The 19,939-nt window shown below is 41.6% G+C and overlaps 1 protein-coding gene across 3 annotated transcripts in view; it reads left to right on the top strand.

Annotated features, from left to right (window-relative positions):
- DEPTOR (DEP domain containing MTOR interacting protein) overlaps positions 1 to 19,939 on the top strand; it is a 130,447-nt gene that overhangs the window by 65,656 nt on the left and 44,852 nt on the right. For all 3 annotated transcript variants that reach the window (XM_032468117.1, XM_014560710.2, XM_032468116.1), the window contains one exon: positions 18,216 to 18,401. In XM_032468117.1, coding sequence (XP_032324008.1) covers positions 18,216 to 18,401 — 186 coding nt within the window. The remainder of the gene's footprint in view (positions 1 to 18,215; positions 18,402 to 19,939) is intronic.

The following is a 19,939-nucleotide window of genomic DNA, read 5'->3' as shown; positions in this document are numbered from 1 at the left end:
GAGTGACCTTGGCAGCATCTCAGAGTATACCTCTATGAGGTTGCACTCTTGAGTCTTGTGGGCTTCCCTGGGCAGGTATTCCGCACGTGTTTACTGCATGTCCTTGCTGGAGGAAGGAACCAGTTCCGTGTGGCCCTGGGAGGGAGAAGAGAGGAAGCCTGAGACTCAGAGTGTGAGATTTGTCTTGGGGACTGCGCATAGAGGTACACTCTGCCTGCCCGGGCAGCTGCAACCACCAGACACTCAGAAGGCTAGCACGTGCTCTCCATCAATCACAGTGTTTGTGCAAACAATCTAGGCAGGCTGGTAGGGCAGAATTCAGGGCCCCAGGTAAGCAAAGTTGCCTTATCAGTGAGTAACCTTCCAAAAGCTAAGTTCCCAGATGCTAGCCATGAGCCAGCCACGTGAGCAAGCCTCTCTGCATCAGGACTGCAAAGATAACTCTTTCTTGCACAGAGCTGCTGTGAGGATTAAATGATAACAGTGGGCAAAAGCTTTTAGCAGAGTCTACCTCTTATGGCCCTCAAATGCCAGCTATTGTACTTGATCTGATCAATTCTAAATAAGAATTAAAATGTAGAGTCCTTATTAAATGTCAGACACTGTTCTCATTTACTCGTTTATTCCTCTCCATAACTCTATGAGGTAGGCATCATAATTATTCTCATTTTTAAAATGAGGTTAAGTAACTTGAAGACGAAAGCTAGTAAATGGTAGATTCAAGATTCACATCCAGGCAATCTGACTCTTAATCACTGAAGAAGAGTGGATGCTAATTATAAGCTCCGCTAGACTGGAGGGGAAAAAAAAACTTTTATTGTATCAGCTCACACAGCCTGTCAGATATTGCAACTATAATAATTGTTAACTCATAAAATATACAAGATTCCCTTTTCACAAACGGTGACCATGTACCTTGAGATTTTTGTGTGACCTTTTCAAATGTGATGAACACATTTCTCTACTCACATAAATACCTCCCTCCACTGCCTGAGCTGCTATCCAGCTATCTTATCCTTAAACGGAGGGAGATAGATGCCAGATAGTCACGTGGGTAAATTGCTCACAGCTGCAGCAGCTGACCCTGGATAATCAGGCTACTGCTGCTATGTCCAGGCGTGTAATTTCCTCTTTCAAAGATTTAGTCAGAGCACCTTAACAATTTCAACACTTCATCAAGCCCTCTTTCTTTGTCTTTTGTTTTAAAAATATATTTGTATAACATTTCGCAACACGCAAAGCAGTTTTCCAAATATTATATTTTTAATCCTCCCAGCTGCTCGAGGGTAGTTTTGGTGATGCCATCCTTGTGGCTGAGGCAGCCTCTCTGGTAGCCCTGAAAAGAGAACCTGGGATCTGCTGCAAAGGAAGCGAGATGCCAGATCCAGACGGGAATGAACCCTACATTCTCAGTAATTAAGGTCACTGACAGAGTTCAGCCTAAGCCTGGACCAGCCTTGCCAAAGACAAAGAAAGAGGGAGGGGAGGATGGGAGGGAGAAGACACTGATGATTGAGGCTAAAGGCAAGATTGCAATTTACCCGAGACCATATGATATTACAGAAAAAAGTTATTCTGAAGGAGGAGAGGGTATAGCTCAGTGGTAGAGTGAGTGCTTAGCATGCACAAGGTCCTGGGTTCAATCCCCAGTACCTCCATTTAAATAAACAAACAAAGAAACAAGTAAATAACCCCCAAAAAGAAAAATGTTATTCTGACACTTGTTAAAACAGTAAGGAAGACTGCTGCAGTAGGAATACTGTGTAGGGGAGGGAGATGGGGCTTGAGTCTTGAGTACAGCAAGGATAAGTGGAGATTTATACCCATGGAACAGGGTGAGGGTGTCAGTGGATGAACACTTATTAATGGGAGACACCAAGGGTAGGGGGATTCTGAGGCAAAGAACTCATACATCAAAATCAGAGGAAGAGAAACTTGATCGAATAACAAGAATGACCAGATATCACGAGTCGGGGGATTCTCACCAAAGTGACTTCAGGATTTTTTGCTAAGACTGGGTTAGGCCGGCCAAGTCTGGCTGAGCCTGGGTCACATGCGCACCTCCTGACACCCTGGATGGGCAGGGCCTTTTGACTGGCAGACTCACCGAGTGGGAGAGGGGCACTTTTCCACCAAAAAAAAAAAATTTATTTGAAAGTTCTATTACCACAGGGTTAGGGGGCAAGGTCAAGGCCTGGTTGAAAAGAGGGCTCACAGGAACCTGACTAAAGTCAGGGCAAGGAACGAGGCTTTGTTAATGGCAACCTGCCCTCCCTTCTTCTCCATCAATGTTGCGGGACACAGTGGGGCGGCCAGTCAGTAACATGGTGACACACAGGTTGGTAGAAGAGTTTAGAAGAGAGATAAAGTATGAGAATAGAAAAGGAATTTATTTGGGGTACACTGCCACAGACAACAGTGAGCCACACAGGTGAGGGGTGCCTGTGTGAGCCCTGAGGACAGGTTACTGGGGTCTTTTAGAGGTAGGGTCACAAGGTGCCTGATCGGCTTGTGTGCGGGTCTCTGATTGGTTGTAGGAATAAGAGGTTTAGAGTCCACAAAGGGCGGTGGGGTTTATGATTCTGATAAGGTGGGCTGAAACAAGCGAGCCTGAGCTATCGTGAGATTAGGCATTACCTAGGGCTATTAGTTTGTTAGGCAAAACACACCCAGTAAGGAATGTACTTTATCTGTTGAGGGATCACAGCTGAGAGCCCAGAAATGGGGATCCTTGGACTTTGAAGGACATCATTTGGCCCAACAATCAAGGCTGTTCTACTCACATTCTTTACTTTTTGCCTTTGGTAACTCCTTGCCACCAACGAAATGAAGATTTTTCCATTACAGATGGAAAATATCTATATCGTAGTCTTTCTTTTCCCTGGCTAGACTGTACGTGCTTTGAGGACAGAGAATTTGTTTTCTCATCTCTGTATCCCCCATGGCTTGGCATTTATGCGTTACTTACTTGGTAAAAAATGATGACAATAGCGACCACTTTTTGAGGATTCGCCACATGCCAGATATGTATACCAGCTTGAGTCCTTTGAATATAAGCAGCCTCAATCATCATCATTTGCTTCAGTTATTCCGCAGAGCTAGCTGGCGGTTAAACGCTGAAAAACCAGGCAGCCTGGAGAAGAACCAGAGCAGCTCCTGGGGATCCAGGTGCCAGGAGCCAGTGACCAAAGGGCAATCCCTTCCAGCCACCTACAGCTGAGAAGTCAGGTTCCTGCCTACGCTGTCCCTCTCTCAGGAGGCTAAACTCTAGACAGCAACTCTGATTGGCTGAGCCTGGGTCACATGCCCACCTATTGAGCCCCCCTCTGCTGGAGGGCAGGGCCCTTCGACTGACAGACTCACCAAGTAGGGGAGGGGCACTGTTTCACCAAAAAAAAAAAAATTTTTTTTTGAAAGTTCTGTTACCACAAGGAAGTGAGTGCTGGGCAGCCGAAAACCCCCAGGCAGGCTATTCTTTACTATTAGTTCATTTAATCCTCCCCTCACTTCAGTTCACTTGATATTATTATTCCTATTGCTTTAGATAACAATTTTGAGGCATTTGCAATTAATATAATCATTCTTAGCTCCTAAATGTTAAACCATGAATAGAAAAAAGTAAAGACTGGGTAGAATATTTTCTCAGTCTAACTTTCAATCAAGTGTCATCTTTATCAGCAGCCATTATTTACTATAACTTTTTCTTCTCAGTTTAGAATTTCTGGGAATTTTCCTACTATGCCCTCTGATGTGCTTTGGCTCTGTTTTGCTTTTTATTATAGCTAAATCCAAAAAGGAAGGAAAATGGACACAGCCAGACGGCTGTTGCAATGCAAACATAAGGGAACAAGGTTCCTTGGTAAGGTCTGGGGCTAACACTTTGGCACACAATATAGTGTTGATTTTGATTCAAGGACAGCAGGTCCGGAGCTACAGTAAGCCTTGACTTTTAGAAAGTTTGAAGGGAATGAGAGATGCCTTATCTTACGTAATCTTCCAAAAGAAAGGTATTATGTGCAAAGAACAGAGGTCTTTTGTGAACAGTGTCATAGCTGTAAATATTGCTCTCCTTAGTTGACATCAGTATAACTTTTGTCAGATGTGCAGAAACTGATCCTCTAGATACAGACTGGGTTTGGCTCTGAAGCCTGTGTCGCTGCCAACTGCTGCCTCGCTCCCGACGGCTTGTCGGCCAGTGGCCCCTGCGGTGTGTAGTCCTCAGTTTGCCCCAACGTGACACTTTTACCACAGCCCAAGGAAGATATAAAATCCAAGCACACAATCTCCGCACAGTGGAAGTATATGAGAGTGTGCAATCTCCTCTTAAGTACTCAGCCTGGCCTTCTGTGGTGATTTAAGGGCTCCGCTGGGTCATTTTTGGAGAGGCGTGTAGGCTGGGGTCTCAAATTTATTAAAAGAACAACATATCAGGATCTCCTGTTGAAATGGACAGCTCAGACTGCCCATTCTGCTGTGCCCCTCCCGCTCCTGGTCAGGAAGCACTGCAGTGTTCAGTCCTGGGTACTGATGGACGGGAGCTTGACCGCAGCCCTCAAGGGGAGGCTGGGGTTGGGGGTGGGACGAACAGTTAAGAGGCTCTCCTTTAAGGAACAACTGCCTCCTTGCTCTTTCCCATCACAGACCTTTTTACTAGCTCCCCGTGTCAGCCCCTCCTCAGCTGGGAGGCTGGGAAATTTGGGCAGGGATTCCTGTGTGGGCCAGGCTGGCCTGGGGCAGCTGTGAGGATTATTCTCACAGCCATTTCGTCTTCGCCACAGTGCTGTCTCTCATGGTTCTTCCTCTAGAAATTCTCCCACCTGCCTCTTCTGGCTCGAGATTCTTCCCTGCTCCCTTTAACTCAATTGTCTCTTAGCTGGTCCGCCGGTCTCAGTGTCTGGGTTGTCTTTTGTGTCGGGGCCTGTAGGTCTTTGGAAAGGCTCCTTCTTTCTGTCCGCCTCCTCCCTGCTCCCTCCTCCCCTCATCAGCCAGGAATGGATAAACAAGCAAAAGTCTGTTGACACCATGGAGTGATTACAACAGTATTAAGTTAAAATTTAAGAAGGGACTATACACACACACACATATATCCTGATTACCATTGGGGAAAAATGTGTTTATTAATATCATAACCCATTTTAGTCTGATTTGGAGAGTAATTTTTTGTAAAAATTATTTATATATGTTATTTTTAAATCAACATAAAAATTATAAAGGCTCTAACGTCTTACCTAGCTTTATTCTGAAAAGCTCCCCTTCACTTTCTTCTCTGTCCCAACAAGGAGCCCACTCCCTCCTCTCTCTCCTTCCACCCAAGGAAGGCCTGCGTATGAGTCTATAATCTTTCCACTTTATTTTAGCCACTCCCTCGGTCTGATTAGAAATGAGAAAAACAGGGGTGGGATGGGGAGGGTATAGCTCAGTGGCAGAGTGTGTGTGTAGCATGCACAAGGTCCTGGGTTTAATCCTCAGTACCTGCATCAAAATAAACATAAAATAAATAACTAAATTAAACCTAGTTCCCTCCTCCACCCCTAGCCAAAAAAACAAAAAAATCCCCAAAAAACAAAAAAACCCAGAAATGACAACAGCCATCATGCCAGCGGAAGAGGGGGTGGGTGTTGGTTTTGACCACCGTGAAACCACTCCTGTCTCTGAAGTCCTCCTCCATGGTCGCTGAGCACATAACCTCAAGCAGGGATTCCTGTCGAGTGGGAACATAACGTACTAACTCATCAAAATGAGGGAACTAGGACAGGGGAGAGAATGTGAGGTGGAAAAAAAGAAATAACAACTCTTGACCCACTGGCTGTCAGGAACTCAGGATAAGAGTTATCTTCTAGGAAAAAAGGCTCTCAAAGAGCTGCGCTTAAAAGGATGTTGGACTTGTTGGTTAGCTGATCTATTCCTATGGGACAGCAGCCTCTAGACCAATATCATTTCCAATGGAAATAGGATGTAAGCCACAGATGCCATCCATGTATGTAATATACAATTTTCACAGTGAAAAAAAGTAGAAACAAGCAGGTGAAATTAACCTTAATAATATATTTTAACTCATGATCTTCAAAATGTTATTTCAAAATATAATCAGTATGAAAAAATAGCAGTCAGCTAATTTTACATTCTTTTTTTTCGATAAAGGGGGATATTGATGGGAATACAATCATAGTTGGAGATTTTAACACTACATTCTTTTTTTTCATACTCCAGCTTCGAAATCCAGTGTGTATTTTACACTTACAGCTCATCTCAATTTCAGATTCACCACATTGCGAGTGCTTGTCAGCTGTTCTGGAGAGCACGGCTCTAGTACCTTTTTGAAACCAGCACAGGGTAGGGTGGTATCTTGGTGAGTGTGTATTTCATCTTTCAGCCCCTTAGCTCAGAGATCTTTGTCCCCCAACAGCTGAAATGCCTGAAAGTTCGTGTCAGGAAGCGTCTTGGTATCTCTGTTTTGCTGTGTCAGTTTGGATACACAAATAAACCTGGGTGGCAGCCACACAAGTTTCTAGAATGGTGACAACAGTTCTTTCTTCTTTAGCACAGTGATTTCATAGGTTACGTTTTCTCTTTCCTCTGATTTTTAAAAAATATTTCCTTTGATTTTTTAACACTCCCACAAGTCAGAAATTGTTGACTGCCATCATTTGGACTGGATCTCTGTCTCAAGAACTCTCTTTATTCGCTCAGAATGAGCTTATGCCGTATAGGACCCAAAATTCAGGAGCACTTCCTTAAATTCCTAGGCTTCCTTATGGAATCCTTTGGGGTTTTGCTGGCAGCACCACAGTATTATTGATGGTGCATGGGCATCATTGCAACCCAGTCTTCCAGAGAGCTGTTCGTTAATTTCACTCGCTTTGGATACAGGAAGTTATTGTAATTTCTTTTCCACAGATGAAAAAATTGAGATGCAGGGACTGTCTATAACCAGTTCATGTCACAGGGGAATCAGAGCTGAGTTGCTGGAAGGCTAATCTTCTACCTGTTAAGACTTTCTGAGTCAAGCCTAGTCTGTTACAAGGTGTGGGCTACAAATAAATAGAAAGAGTTTGTTTTTTGAGCCTTTGATTATAGGTCTCTGAGTTTAGAATTATAACAGGATTGTGTTTAGCTTCAAGTAAGAGAAAATGAAGTAAAAAGTGAAATGCTTGAGCTGGGAGGTTCCTGCTGGTAAGAGGTGGTTCTGAGTTCCATCCATCTCTCTGCTCCATCATTCTCAGTTATACCAGACAGAGGTAAAGAACAATGGGGCGTCACCTAGCAAGACTGCTTTTTATTGAGGAAAAGTTGCCTCTCCCAGGAATTTCTGCCTACATGGGCCGGAGCTGTGTCACATGGTCAGCCCTTGCTGGAAGGCAGTCAGTGAATCTAATGCTTTTAGCTTGGCACACTGCCACCCTGTACAAATAATAAAGGAGGAAGAAAGGGAGAATGGGATTTTGGATAAGCAGCTAGCATTGTCAGCCACAAGGACAGATGTCTTTTTCATTAAGTAACTAAGTGACCTTCCCTCTGAGACATGGGCTCCCAAGGAACAGTTTTCCTCCTGTGTCCACAGCTGAGCGCCTCGTAGCTCTAAGCTAGATTTAAAACAGGTGGGTGAACCAATGTTGATGTCTTAGTTCTGAGCAATGTACTATGGTTCTGTGAACACTGGGGGTGCTGGGTGAAGCGTACAGGAACTAGCTGTACTGTCTTTGCAGCTTTTTTAAATAAATTTAAAATTATTCCATAATATCAAGTTTATTAGAAAAAAAAAAGTAGATGAGGTTTTCCCTATCTTTTTTTCTTCCTTTTTTGTTTAAGAAAAGGTGAGTATAAATATAAATAATATAGAAAATATATTAGGACGGTTTTTTTAAAAGCTACTAAATCTCACCACTGGCATCTTCCTTTTCTGAACATCTGCTTCTTCCCCCTTCAAGGGTTCTAGTCTCTTCAGCCTCAAAAGGGACACCAATAAATTTACTGTACAGTAAAGCACCAACAGGTTATATGGTAACATTTCTGGGAATGGTAAGAAGATGTTAACTGGGAATTAGGCTTTGATGGGTTTTCACACGAAGTGGTTCCTGAGTCGGACTTATTCTCTTATCTCCAGCATCACACTGGCTGTCCTTCTTTGTGTTGTTGGCCCTGCTGAATTTATGTGGTTTAGGTAGGATTCCTTCCTTTCCCCCCAAACCAACCAGAGTTGCTTCCAGACACTTCCCCTATGTGGGTGAAGTCTGAAAAGAAGGGTGCCTTGGAAAGTTGTCCCTGGGGGCACTGACACCCTGGATGAGCTCTTCGAGCTGGAGGCCCACATATAGTTAACATTAACTGAATGCCTCTATGGACCAGAAACTCTAAAAGGCCTTTTATCCGTGTTGTTTCATTGCTTCTTCAACTCATTTTACAGATGAATAATGTTGAAGTTCAGGGAAGTTAAATAACTTAATAAAGAGTGAAGCTGATGTGCACCCCAGGACCATCTGAAGGCAGAGGGGTTGGCCGTACCATCACTCTGTCCTTTTAATAAGCAATTTCAAGGTAATAAGCCCTGGCGAAGAATATTGTGGAAAACATGCCCAGCCAGATTGTCTTCTGTAACCTGGAGACAGGAATAAATGAGACGGAGAAAAGCAGACTCTGTTTTCATGTGTTTGTTGAGCTCATGTGCCTCCTTGTTTGGCATTATTATGGAAGGGGAGACAGTCGAGTGAGATCGAGGGACAGGGTTCCAGGATTAATCTGTCAATACTTCTCTGTTGGATCTTCCAGTTAATGACTGGGACCTTGGGCAAGTTGACCTTGTGTAGTCTCCAGTACTCTCTTCTGTAAAATAAGAATAATTATAAAAGCTCTATCATAGTGCTGCTTTGAGAACGGAATGGTGGAGTCATGCCACGTGCTTAGCGTAGGGCCTGGCACGATGTATCACTCAATACATGTCAGCTGATTGTTACGGTCATCATTGTCATCATCGATAGATCCTCATCCTCAGATGCCCTGGTGGGTGAGATTAATAGTAAGTTTAATGGCCTCATTTATTGCTGGTCTTAAACAATATCTTATACATACTCTATGCTGAATATATACTTTTTAAAATAAGTCAACACTAAAGGTCCTTGGATTTATGCAGCAATTCCAAAAGATCTAGAACAGAGTTAGATTTCTTTCATTGAATTATGTATGTGAGGTATTCCATTTGCCAGACAAAATAAATTTGTTTTCAGACCTCACTGCACTTATAATATGAATTAGTCTCTGAAAAACAACCTCATCCCTGAAAAACATACCTTTTGTTCTGAATCTTGTTACTAACAATATGATGTTCTAGTCTTTGGAATGCACCTAGCTATTATTTAAAGATGCATAAAGAAGAATAAAATATAATTTGACCTTCCATCTGTTTATTAACTTGACTTTTCTGGCAGTAAGATCCCAAAAGCTGCAGAAACCTGTACAGTCACAATGTCATGTTTTGAATTGCTTCTTTTCTGCTGTCTTACGTGGATCCTTTTTCCGCTTCTCTGTTCCACCCCCTTTCCTCCCTTCAGTCAATTAAATTAGTGTAATTGGGTTCTAACTTTGTGAATGTGAAGTGTTTTGTCTTAGTAATATCAGTTAATAGGACTTTCTACCCTGAAATCAATTTCCTGCTTTCATATCCTCCTCTTAATGTTGTCAGTGCTCAGGAAGTAATGATTTTAGTTCTCTGCCTCGCTGTTGTTACTGCCTTTTGAAGAGTGGTGTATCCCAAGCACCTAACTGTCCGCAAGTGGCACAAGCACTCACACACACTTGCTTAGCCTTCTTGAGTCAAGGACGTGTGCTGCTTTGGGAAACGGAGCTCTTTCGGCTCCCTTATTCCTTTAGGATGGTTCGAGATGGGCAGTTACGGCCTTGAGTGCAGCTTAGATTTTCTTTAGAAAAATAGCTTTAATCTGCTGCTGCAGTTAATGCTCAATTCATGTTTTCCAACAGACGCATGATTAAACAAGTATAATACTGATATTTTTTAGTCTTGACAATTTTTTTTTTTAATATACAACAATACTGAGTGACTTGAGGTGCTTGGGCTATGCAGGACTGTGAGCTAGCAGGAGCAGGGAGGCAAACAGAGTCCAGTCTGTCCCTGGATGTGGGAAACAACGGAAAGCTTTCGTTGGCAGGGAAGGTGCAGCATTTTCATACACAGAATTTATTTGCCCTCTATGTTTTTATTTTTTTCATATTTCATTATTTTTTATTTTAATAAAATTATTTGCCTTTTAGGAACACTGAATCTGACTGAGAACTAGATCTCCCATCTGTTAAGCCTTGAAGTTTGTCCGTACTCTTAAGCAATGTCTGTAGTTGCCAAATGATCTTCTTAGAAGGGGGTAGAAGGATGATTTGGATATAAAAAGGAAAGCAAGAGAAAATGGAGCCAGCAGTAGGACAGGGTGACATCCTGGATGGCCCAGAGTGATGCTTCCCCCACCTTTGTACACTGGGCGAAGAGGTGAGCCACACCCATTTCCGCGGCTGTGGAAAGTCACGGTGGTACGGGTGTTAATCATGGCAGCTAGTGAGGGTCTTCCATCTCTATAAGGTGACCTTGAAGAGTTTTAGCTTTGACATCCGCTTGCAGTTGTAGTCATGGCTCCCTTAACCGCATCCTTTGCAGGGCTTTCTTCTTCCTCTTTATAATAATCATTATCCTTTTCCCCCTGTCTTTTGAAGACTTCTTTTGACTCTTCTAAACTCTAAAACTTTTGAAAAGTTCTGATGAAGTGCTAACCAAGGAACAGTTGATATCTGCACATTCTTCTCTTTACCCCCCCAACCCCCACCTTGTTACCTTCTTTTCTTATCACACTGCCAGATTCAGTTGCTTATTTCATGATGTCTGTTGTGTTATGTCATCTGCCAGCACACGTTTCAAGGATGGAAGAAAGTATGTGACCTCCCTCCCTCCAACTAGATAAGTAGCTTAAAATGTCTTTTATATTCAGCCGAACTTGCAGGGCTTGAGATGATAAGTTTTCATATTCATCTTTAGACTATGTGCGTGAGTGGAATAGAAGCCAATGTTCCTTCTTTCAGATAACCCACTTTTAAAAGTGTCTTTGCTAAAATCATCCTAATAATTTATAAGGGCAAAAAAATGTAGCCACATTGTTCACCAAGGGAAAAAAATCTATCTGACCTACGTCACTTTGTTCTTTCGGTAGCCTCCATCATGTTTCCTTTGTGCTTCCTGGAAAGTAAAGGCCTGCAGAGAATAATAGGGGTCTGTTCTCTTTCACCAAATATCAACATCGTGAGTTTAGTGCTTCTGCAGCTCCCCCACTTCCCTAAACAATACGATCAGTTTGTATTTACATTGCTTCGGCTTTCTGGCTATGGCTGCTTTTCCTTCTGTTTTATTCTCATTTAATACTAAGCCAAGCCAAGCCCCTTGTGCCCCTAGAGAATTCCACCAATGCAAAAGGGAAGGCTTGGAAAGTCCCAGAGATTATAAATTGGATGCATAAAAAAATGTCAGTTTTCAATTACAGCTGTGTTAAGAGCACAACTAGAATATTAGGTACTGCGGGTAAGCTTTGAACATTGTCTCTTCTTCCTGTTTAGAGATTCATATTCTCAAGGGGCAATTCAGTCAACTATTCCTCTGTTGCTAGACATCAGTCTTGGTTCCATGTTTGTGTAGTTGCAAACAATGCTGATGTACACCTCTTAAAAAATGTATCTCCTCAAGGAGCAGAGGACGAAATTTGTTAAATTACATATGTCACAGCATTTACTATAATCTAAAGGTCCTGTGAGCACTGGGATCTGAGAAATGAAGAATTGAATGACCTCAAGATTTAGAGACACCAATCACTGTTCTCGTCCTTGATTTTTCTTTCCTTCTCTTTAATTTTTTTCCCCCTAGATTTTAGGTTATTTTTTCTGTGTTTAACAAAGAGCAACTTGCTTACATAGCAGATGATTTTTTTTCTCCTTTTTCAGTTTTATTAGGTAGAATTATTACAGTTCAGCTGCACATACCATAGCAGATGATTTTTGTATTTAATATGGAGAATGTCATGTTAAAATGTAGAAAGAATCAATGCGTTTCACTGTCTGGAATATAAACTACATGTCATTTAGCCATTTTTATTTCTTGAGACTCTACCTATGTAATTGATGGCTGTGAAAAAGAAATATTTGGCTTTCTTAATCTAATTACTTCTTAAAACTTCCTGTGTCTTAACTCACTCCTTTCCTTCCTGCTGTTCTTTGACTTTTCAGATTCAAATATCTTCTCATGGGATACTTGCCAAACTTGAACCGGATCTCTGCTTAAATTTTTTATTTTTCACCAGTAAAAGGTGATGGAACTGCTCATGGGAGCTGGGCAAAGTGTTCTTTGAAAGAGGGGCAGAAAAGACAAAAGAAATGGGATATTTGCAAGAACTTAGGAGACCAAAGGCTGTAGTGAGTCTTTAGGAGTCTAAAAAGAACACTTAAAACATCATATATCAGATACCATTCCAAGTCTCTTACGTAAGTTATCCCGTTTTGTCTTCACAGCAAAACTATGCAAAAAGTTTGAAGCTTACATTTAGTAAGTTGCCCAAATCACTCAGCTCGTAAAAGTGGTAGAACTGGGAGCAAAACTGGGGTCATCTGACCCTGGAAGCTTTGCTTTTCATTGTGTGATACTATTTTCTAAAAGTTATTCAGCTTAAGAGAGTTTTCAGTAAAGTCCCAACTTAAGTGTTTTGTTCCAATACAAAACAATGTCTCATCTAGCAGACTTTGGTATTGATGGGCAGGATGAGCAGGTGAAGGTGTCATGGTCCCATCGGCATGCTGAGATAGCTGGGATAGTGCCTGACGCTTACTGGGTGCTCAGCTGGTTAAACAGGTGAGCGATCGTTACCTGCGATGGATTGATGCTGTAACATGGCTGTCCACCTGCACTCTCAGCTTTTATAACTATGACTACCTGTGTTACACCTAGGGCTACACTCATGAACAGCAAATATATGAAATTCAGTGTTTGTGTTATTACACTTCTAATGAGAAGGAGGAGGAAAAGAACCCTTTTAACAGCAAAATAATTCTTTAAAAACAATGCAAGCGACAATCGTGTAATTGTCACTTCTCTATTTTGAGAGAAGAATTTGACTCCATCTGTGCCAACCCCACAGCTGGAGGAGGAACACATGGAGACCTTCACTGCACAGAGTGTGGCAGCTCCCAAGGCACAAAAGCCAAATAAGTCCTTGAAAATTGAAGTGGGAAAAGGGTAGGAAGGGATAAATTGAGAGTTCGGGATTTGCAGACACTAACTACTATATATAAAATAGATAAACAGCAAGGTCCTACTGTATAGCACAGGGAACTATATGCAATACCTTGTCATGGCCAATAATGAAAAAGAATATGAAAAAGGAACACATATATATGAATAAATGAATCACTATGCTGTACAGCAGAAATTAACACAACATTGTAAATTGAGTATACTTAAAAAAAAAAAGAGAACAAAAATTGAAGTGGAGCATTAAATGTAGTGTCTCATGAATTGAATTTCCATAAGACAAATGACAATATATCATCAGCAAATGATGATTAACACAAAAACAGCAACACTGGTTGTAAAATAACAAAAGTGCAGTTTGTTGAGTTGTCACAATCTTCTTGGCATCACGCTTAACATGGCTTTTCTAGCATCTCATCCAGTTCTTGTTTCCCTGATTGGTCATGTTTAAGGTCGTCTACACTATTAGAGAGAGAATGTGATGAGTAAGGGCTATTTATACTTAATCCTTGTATCTTATCCTAGACAGTAGGTTTACCCTTTTAGGTATAGGTGGCATAGAGCTGGGGAGGTGGAGAATGGGGGTGAATTTAACTCTGGCACAGCCAGACTCTTAAAGCCTGAGGAGATTAACTTAGTCAGATTTCCTCTTCAATTTAAAAATATTTTTAAAGTACTTTTATCTGTTATGGAAGTTGTTTAGATTCAGAATGCTTTTCTGGATTGATTTATACCAAAGCCAGTGTTTTGTGTAATTCACTGTACAAAGACAAAACAGTAGGCATTAAGTGCATAAACAGTGCTATGTATTTTCAGGTTATAATTTAAGACACTGTTGCCAAAGTCACCTTGAGGATTTAAAAAATCACAATACACTCAGAAAATAAATAAGTAACTTACCTACAAAATTTTATTATAGTATTCTTGAATGGAGTGGTATAGTAAATTTTTTATTTTATTTATTTTTTGGATGGGGAGGTAATTAGGTTGGTTTGTTTGTTTGTTTATTAGAGGAGGTACTGGGGATACTGGGAGTTTGTTATATAATTTCTCACACATGCTAAGTGTGCACTCTACTGCTTGAGCTGTACCCTCTTCCTGATGTAGAAAATTTATGTAAAAATTTGACTGTCCACAAAAGAGCCACTATTTGGAGATATCATATCAAAGTGTAACTGGCTTATCTTTTGGTCCAAGGTGCATTTAGCATCTCCTGAATGCAAGAGTGTGTTATTTACTAAGAATATGCAGAACGATTACTGAATTAAATGTGTTTGTCTTTGTGGCCAACGTCATTCATTAGCCGAAGTGACTAGTTGTATCACCATTTAAAGACTGAAACACCCATATGAAGTATTAGGTTAAATGTTGGCAGTGTGTACTCTCTTCATAGGGACCCACCTTTCTGAGACTCTGATAGTCATGTAACCAGAAAAATTATTCATTAGCAAATGTGGGTGATAAATACAGTTGCAACCCTACACTGCATTTGCTGATGTTGACTTAGAAGGAATGTGATGCTGTTTGTGAAACACCTTGTGGAGGCGGTTGAACCAGTTAACGTTATTGATAAAAGGGGTTAATATGATTCTTAATACATTGTATTAGATTGTTTTCCTCGTGGTTTATAGAATTTTGAATTTCATAGTCCCAAAACAAAAAGTTTGCCAAGAATGAATACTTGAAGGAAAAAAAAACCTTCTATTGTTGCCATCATTTCATGAAACTGTGGACAAGAAAAGGATCTGACATGTAGTCAGTCTCACTCAATAAATGTTAGTTGAATTAAATGGATAGATGAGTGAACAACAAAAAAAGTTGTGATGATATAATTTCAGAATAAAGGAAAGCCCTTAAATGGAATAGACTTAGTTTTGGGAAAAACTAAATGCATTGTCCTTAACATTGCAATTTCCCTGTGTCCCAGCACGCTCTTCACGACATACCATGAGCCCACAGGTTGATTTGGGGAGACCTGCTGCATAAACTAGCCACTGAATAGTTCAAAGTCAGCTGTATTCTGGACCGGCTACTTATCTCTTTGACTACCTACCACTGGCGATTCATGTCTAGCCATGTACCAAGCCCCTACTGTGAGCCAAACACTAGTAGTCCAAGATTTGAGGATGCCAGGAATGATAAAGTCCCAGCCTGGGCTTTCGAGACGAGTGACTTATATGGGAAAATAGATGTCCTCCTCCCCTGCTTCTAAACAGATAAACCCATATTACACCACAGCATGGTAAGCGTCCCCAAAAGACTGCCTAGGGCTAGGTGTATGGACGACGGAAAGAAAATAAAGATGAATTCTGTGATGAACTTGGGAGTGAGTGTTGGATAAGATGACGTTTTGCTATAACTTTAGAGTCTTTCCCAAGCTCTTGTGGCCTGTATTTCTAGGTAAACACATTGCTTTGGGTTCAGGAAGCAATAGTTGTGTGGCCTGAACTAACTTAAGTCTCAATTTTTGCACTGTGAAAATAAGATAATGGCTCTGTCTACCTTACAGAGTGGTGGTGAGGATGGCATTGCGTATTACTTGTACAGTTAGTACAGTGGCATGTAGTTAAGTGGATGGTATAATTATGACAGACTTCAGCAGGGTGGGCTAGAGATGGCAATCAGTGGACACGGAGGCTTTTATTAAACCCTGATGGGCTGACTCTTCACCCACAGGCTTAAAATAATCTCTCTTCTGAATTTCCATAGCACTTTACATTTAATTCCTTTCAGATATTTGAAATTTCCCTTGGGTACTATAGTTACACGTGAACTTGTTTTATTACCTTTGCTAGACTGTAAGCTTATCGAGGGCAAGAATGTGCTGTATAATTTCTCTTTGCAGTTCTAGCTCTCAAGAGCAGTGATGATTGACCTCTAGGTATTCATAGTATAAATGAAGAAGAATGAGTCAGTATTTAAATAATGAATGAAAGGTGGAAAATATCCCTCTCCATCAAATTTAGTATTTGCCAGCCTTGTTTTTGCTCAACATAGATAAATAATTCTGGTTTTTTAAAATGTGCATTTCATATTAACTAATGAAATTGAGCTTCTTCTCATGTGCTATTTTTTTTTTTTTTTGGTGAAGTCTGTCAAGTATTTTGAATTTTGAGGGGTTGTTTGAGACTTCAGCTTGATGCTGGCCAGTTTGCAGAATTCCTGGTTACTTCCCAGAGACCAAAATGACCTAGAAACTTGGCTCTAGGGGTGTGATGTCTTGACTGTTCCACAACTCCACGATTCGTGAACGCAGAGCATAAAACTGAAGTTGCAAACAGACCACGATAAATCCTTGAGATATAAATGGTAATGCAGAACTGGGTGTAAGTTCAGTCTGGTACCCGTACACCTGCAGTTTTATGTAACATTATTTCAGTTCTTTTTGAGAGCCTAAACAAGCATAGGAGTTGGTTCTCAGAGGCAGTCGAGAATAGTAATTTGGAACTTGAACTCTGGAGTGACACCTGTAGTTCTGTTTCTCCCTCTGCCATTTACTGTCTTCTTTGGGTCTTAACTAATCTCTGGGCTTCAGTTTCTTCATCAAAAAAATATGGAAGAAAATAACAGTAAGTGTATCCCAGGCTGTTGTTATAATGAAAGGAATGAATGCATGCCAATAGCATTTAAAGAGTGAATTCATAGGAAGTGCTTTATGAAGGTTAGCTGTTGTTACTACTGATTTGGGGTTGACAGCCTGGCAGGGTTAGGTATTCTGAAGTGCAGATTTTCCTTAGGAACTACTCAGCCTTTATCTGGATAGCTTTTCATTCATTAAACATCAATCTTCAACAGCCACATACTGTTTGATTCCATTTATACAGAATTCTCTAAGTGATAACATTATAGAGGTGGAGAACATTCTAGCGGTTGCCAGATGTGAAGGACTTGGAGTGGGAGGCTGTCAGGGGTTAGCGTGAGGGAGTTCCTTTGTCTTGTTGTAATAGTTCGGTGCCTAGAGTGTGGTGTTGGTTACAGTGATCTATACATGTGATAAAATTGCATAAAAAGACACACACATGTAAGGAGTACACATAAAAACTGGTAAAATCTGAATAAGGTCTATAGATTGTCCTAATGTTGATGTCCTGGTCTGATCTGTACTTTAGTTATTTCCATAAGTGTCTGGGTGAAGGGTACACAGGGACTCTCTGTACTATTTCTTATTGCTGTTGGTTTTCCCAGCAGCTTTAGGGAGACACAGTTCATATAGCCTACCATTCACTCATATTAAAGCGTACAAGTCACTGGGTTTTTAGCATAGTCACAGATCTGTGCAGTCATCACCACAGTCAATTTTAGACCATTTCACCACCTCAAAAAGGAACCCCACACTTTAGTTAACACTCCCTACCCACTAGACCCTCCAGCCTCTGGTACCCACCAGTCTACTCTGTCTCTATAGATTTCCTTATTCTGGACTTTTCACATGAATGGAATCACATGCTATGTGGTCTCTATATTATTTTTGCAACTCTCTGTGGGTCTATAGTTATTCCAAAATGAAAAGTTAAAAAAAAATGAATGGCTGTGTTGCTATGGGACAAGCACTGTGCTGGGCACTGGGGACACATGACTAAATGAAGCCATGATCACTGCCCGCAAGAGCCTAGAGTTTAGTGGGAAAGTCAGAGAAGTCAATGGACAATGAGAAAGCGGTGTGATAAATGCTCTGATGGAGGTAAAGTAGGAGCCAGGACAACACCAGGAAGAGTATAACTTAGATTGCAGGTAAGGTCAGGCAAAGTTCCCCTAGTGGAACTGGTTAGCAGAATTTCTAAGTGCAGGGAACATGGAAAGAATCTGAAACCGTGTGTGGACTGTGACATCTGTGAAACTCAACTCTTTCTGAAGACTTTTGCCCCTGTTGGCTGGGGTCTTTGTGCACCAGGATGCCAGACAGTCCTCATCTGTTGTTTGTTCTCCCCAGTGTCCAACAAGCACCCGTTTGTGGACAGCAATCTCCTCTACCAGTTCAGAATGAACTTCCGGCGGAGGCGAAGACTGATGGAGCTGCTCAATGAGAAATACCCCTCCTCCCAGGAAACTCATGACAGCCCCTTCTGCCTGAGGAAGCAGAGCCATGACAATCGGAAATCCACCAGTTTTATGTCAGGTATGTCAGTTCTGTTTGTTTGATCACATGCATCTGTCTTTTGAGAAATAGCGTAGTAGTAGCTCACCTTTGTGCCATTCTGCTCTCCAGAAAATTTTTATTTATTTATAAACAAGAAGCATACCCCTGACCCCAAAGAATACACACACACACACAGTGAAATTGTTCCTGGGCAATCAACTTAGGTGCTATGAAGTCTGTTTTACAATATCATGTATTTGAATTACAGAGGACTGCTCAAGCTCTCACTCATACCTTACTTACTTTTCATTTACAAATAGTTCTTACATATCATTAATTATCCAGTTTTCTAAATCACAGCAGTGAAAAGCTAGCTATGTATTTTAGGGATGAATAAAGACTTCTGAGAGCATGTACAACTAAAAGGCAACTGATTTTCAGTCTACCACACAGAACACATCAAAACTGTGTAGAGCAGACACAGGAGCCCAGGAAGTGCGGCAGCCCGGGGCTGTTATGTGTAAGGTCAGACAGTCCCGTATAATTAACTGTGACAGAGATAACCCCACTCATCCCAAAAAGGTGCACTTGATGTGTCATTCTGTGTAAGAGGGGGAGGTGCTTCACAGGGTAACTTCTTCTGAAAACCTGACCTTGACTCAAGAAACTGGTTAGCCTAAGGTTTGGCGGTTCTGGGCTTAACCTGAAACCCAGGGCAAAATGAAAACGTGTTTCTTGGTTATGAATAGGAGGTGACCATGAGAATACTGACAGCTAGATGTATTGAGAACTTTCTGTGCCACTGGCTCGGAGTCAGGCTTGCCTGCTTGAATTTTCTTGTTTAATTCTCACTGTTACTCTACGGGGAAAGACTTTTCTTATCTCCACTTTCTCGGTGAAGAAACTGAGGCATAGAGCAATTGGGTGGCTTACTCAAGGTTACACCGCTAGAGAGTGCTGGGTCTCACGCCAGCTGTGTCTCACTCCAGTGCTTATACTGTACTGTCTGCTCCCCAGCCTTCTGCATCCCAGTTTCCTCAGACACAGCTGGGATGGAGGAGAGAATAAACCAAGAGCTGCTCTGGGAAAGTCAACACCAGCCAAGGGTCAGAAGCCTAAGCCTGTGCTTAGAGGCACACAGTTGTGTGTCCTTAAGGTTGCAGTCTCCTGCAAATGCAGAGGAACCATTCACATCCTCACTGTTCTTAAGTGGGTCTGACAGACGCGAACACGTGTCGATGATGTGAAGGAGGCTACAGTAACCGTGGTCACCATATAAGCCAGCACTGACTTTGTGCCTCCCAGGCACTGAGTGGAGTCCTCTCCATGGGTTCTTTCATCCCATCATATACCTTGTTCTCCCCATACTGAGAGCCATATGGCAGAGAGGAAGAGACCAGACCACTGAAGCTGCTGCCTCCCATATACGCCTTCAAAGCCTGAAGTTGTGCTCTGTATTTTAACCTCCTCCTTCTGTAGCTCTGGGTGATTCATGATTTAGTATTCAATCGGGAAGCACTTAATATCACCGTTAATTCATGAAATGTCTCACCAGCGCTTAATTTACATCCTTCCAG

This window comes from Camelus ferus, chromosome 25 (genome assembly GCF_009834535.1).
Source record: "Camelus ferus isolate YT-003-E chromosome 25, BCGSAC_Cfer_1.0, whole genome shotgun sequence".
Classification (NCBI taxonomy): Eukaryota; Metazoa; Chordata; class Mammalia; order Artiodactyla; family Camelidae; genus Camelus; species Camelus ferus.
This window is presented reverse-complemented; position numbering and strand designations above follow the sequence as displayed.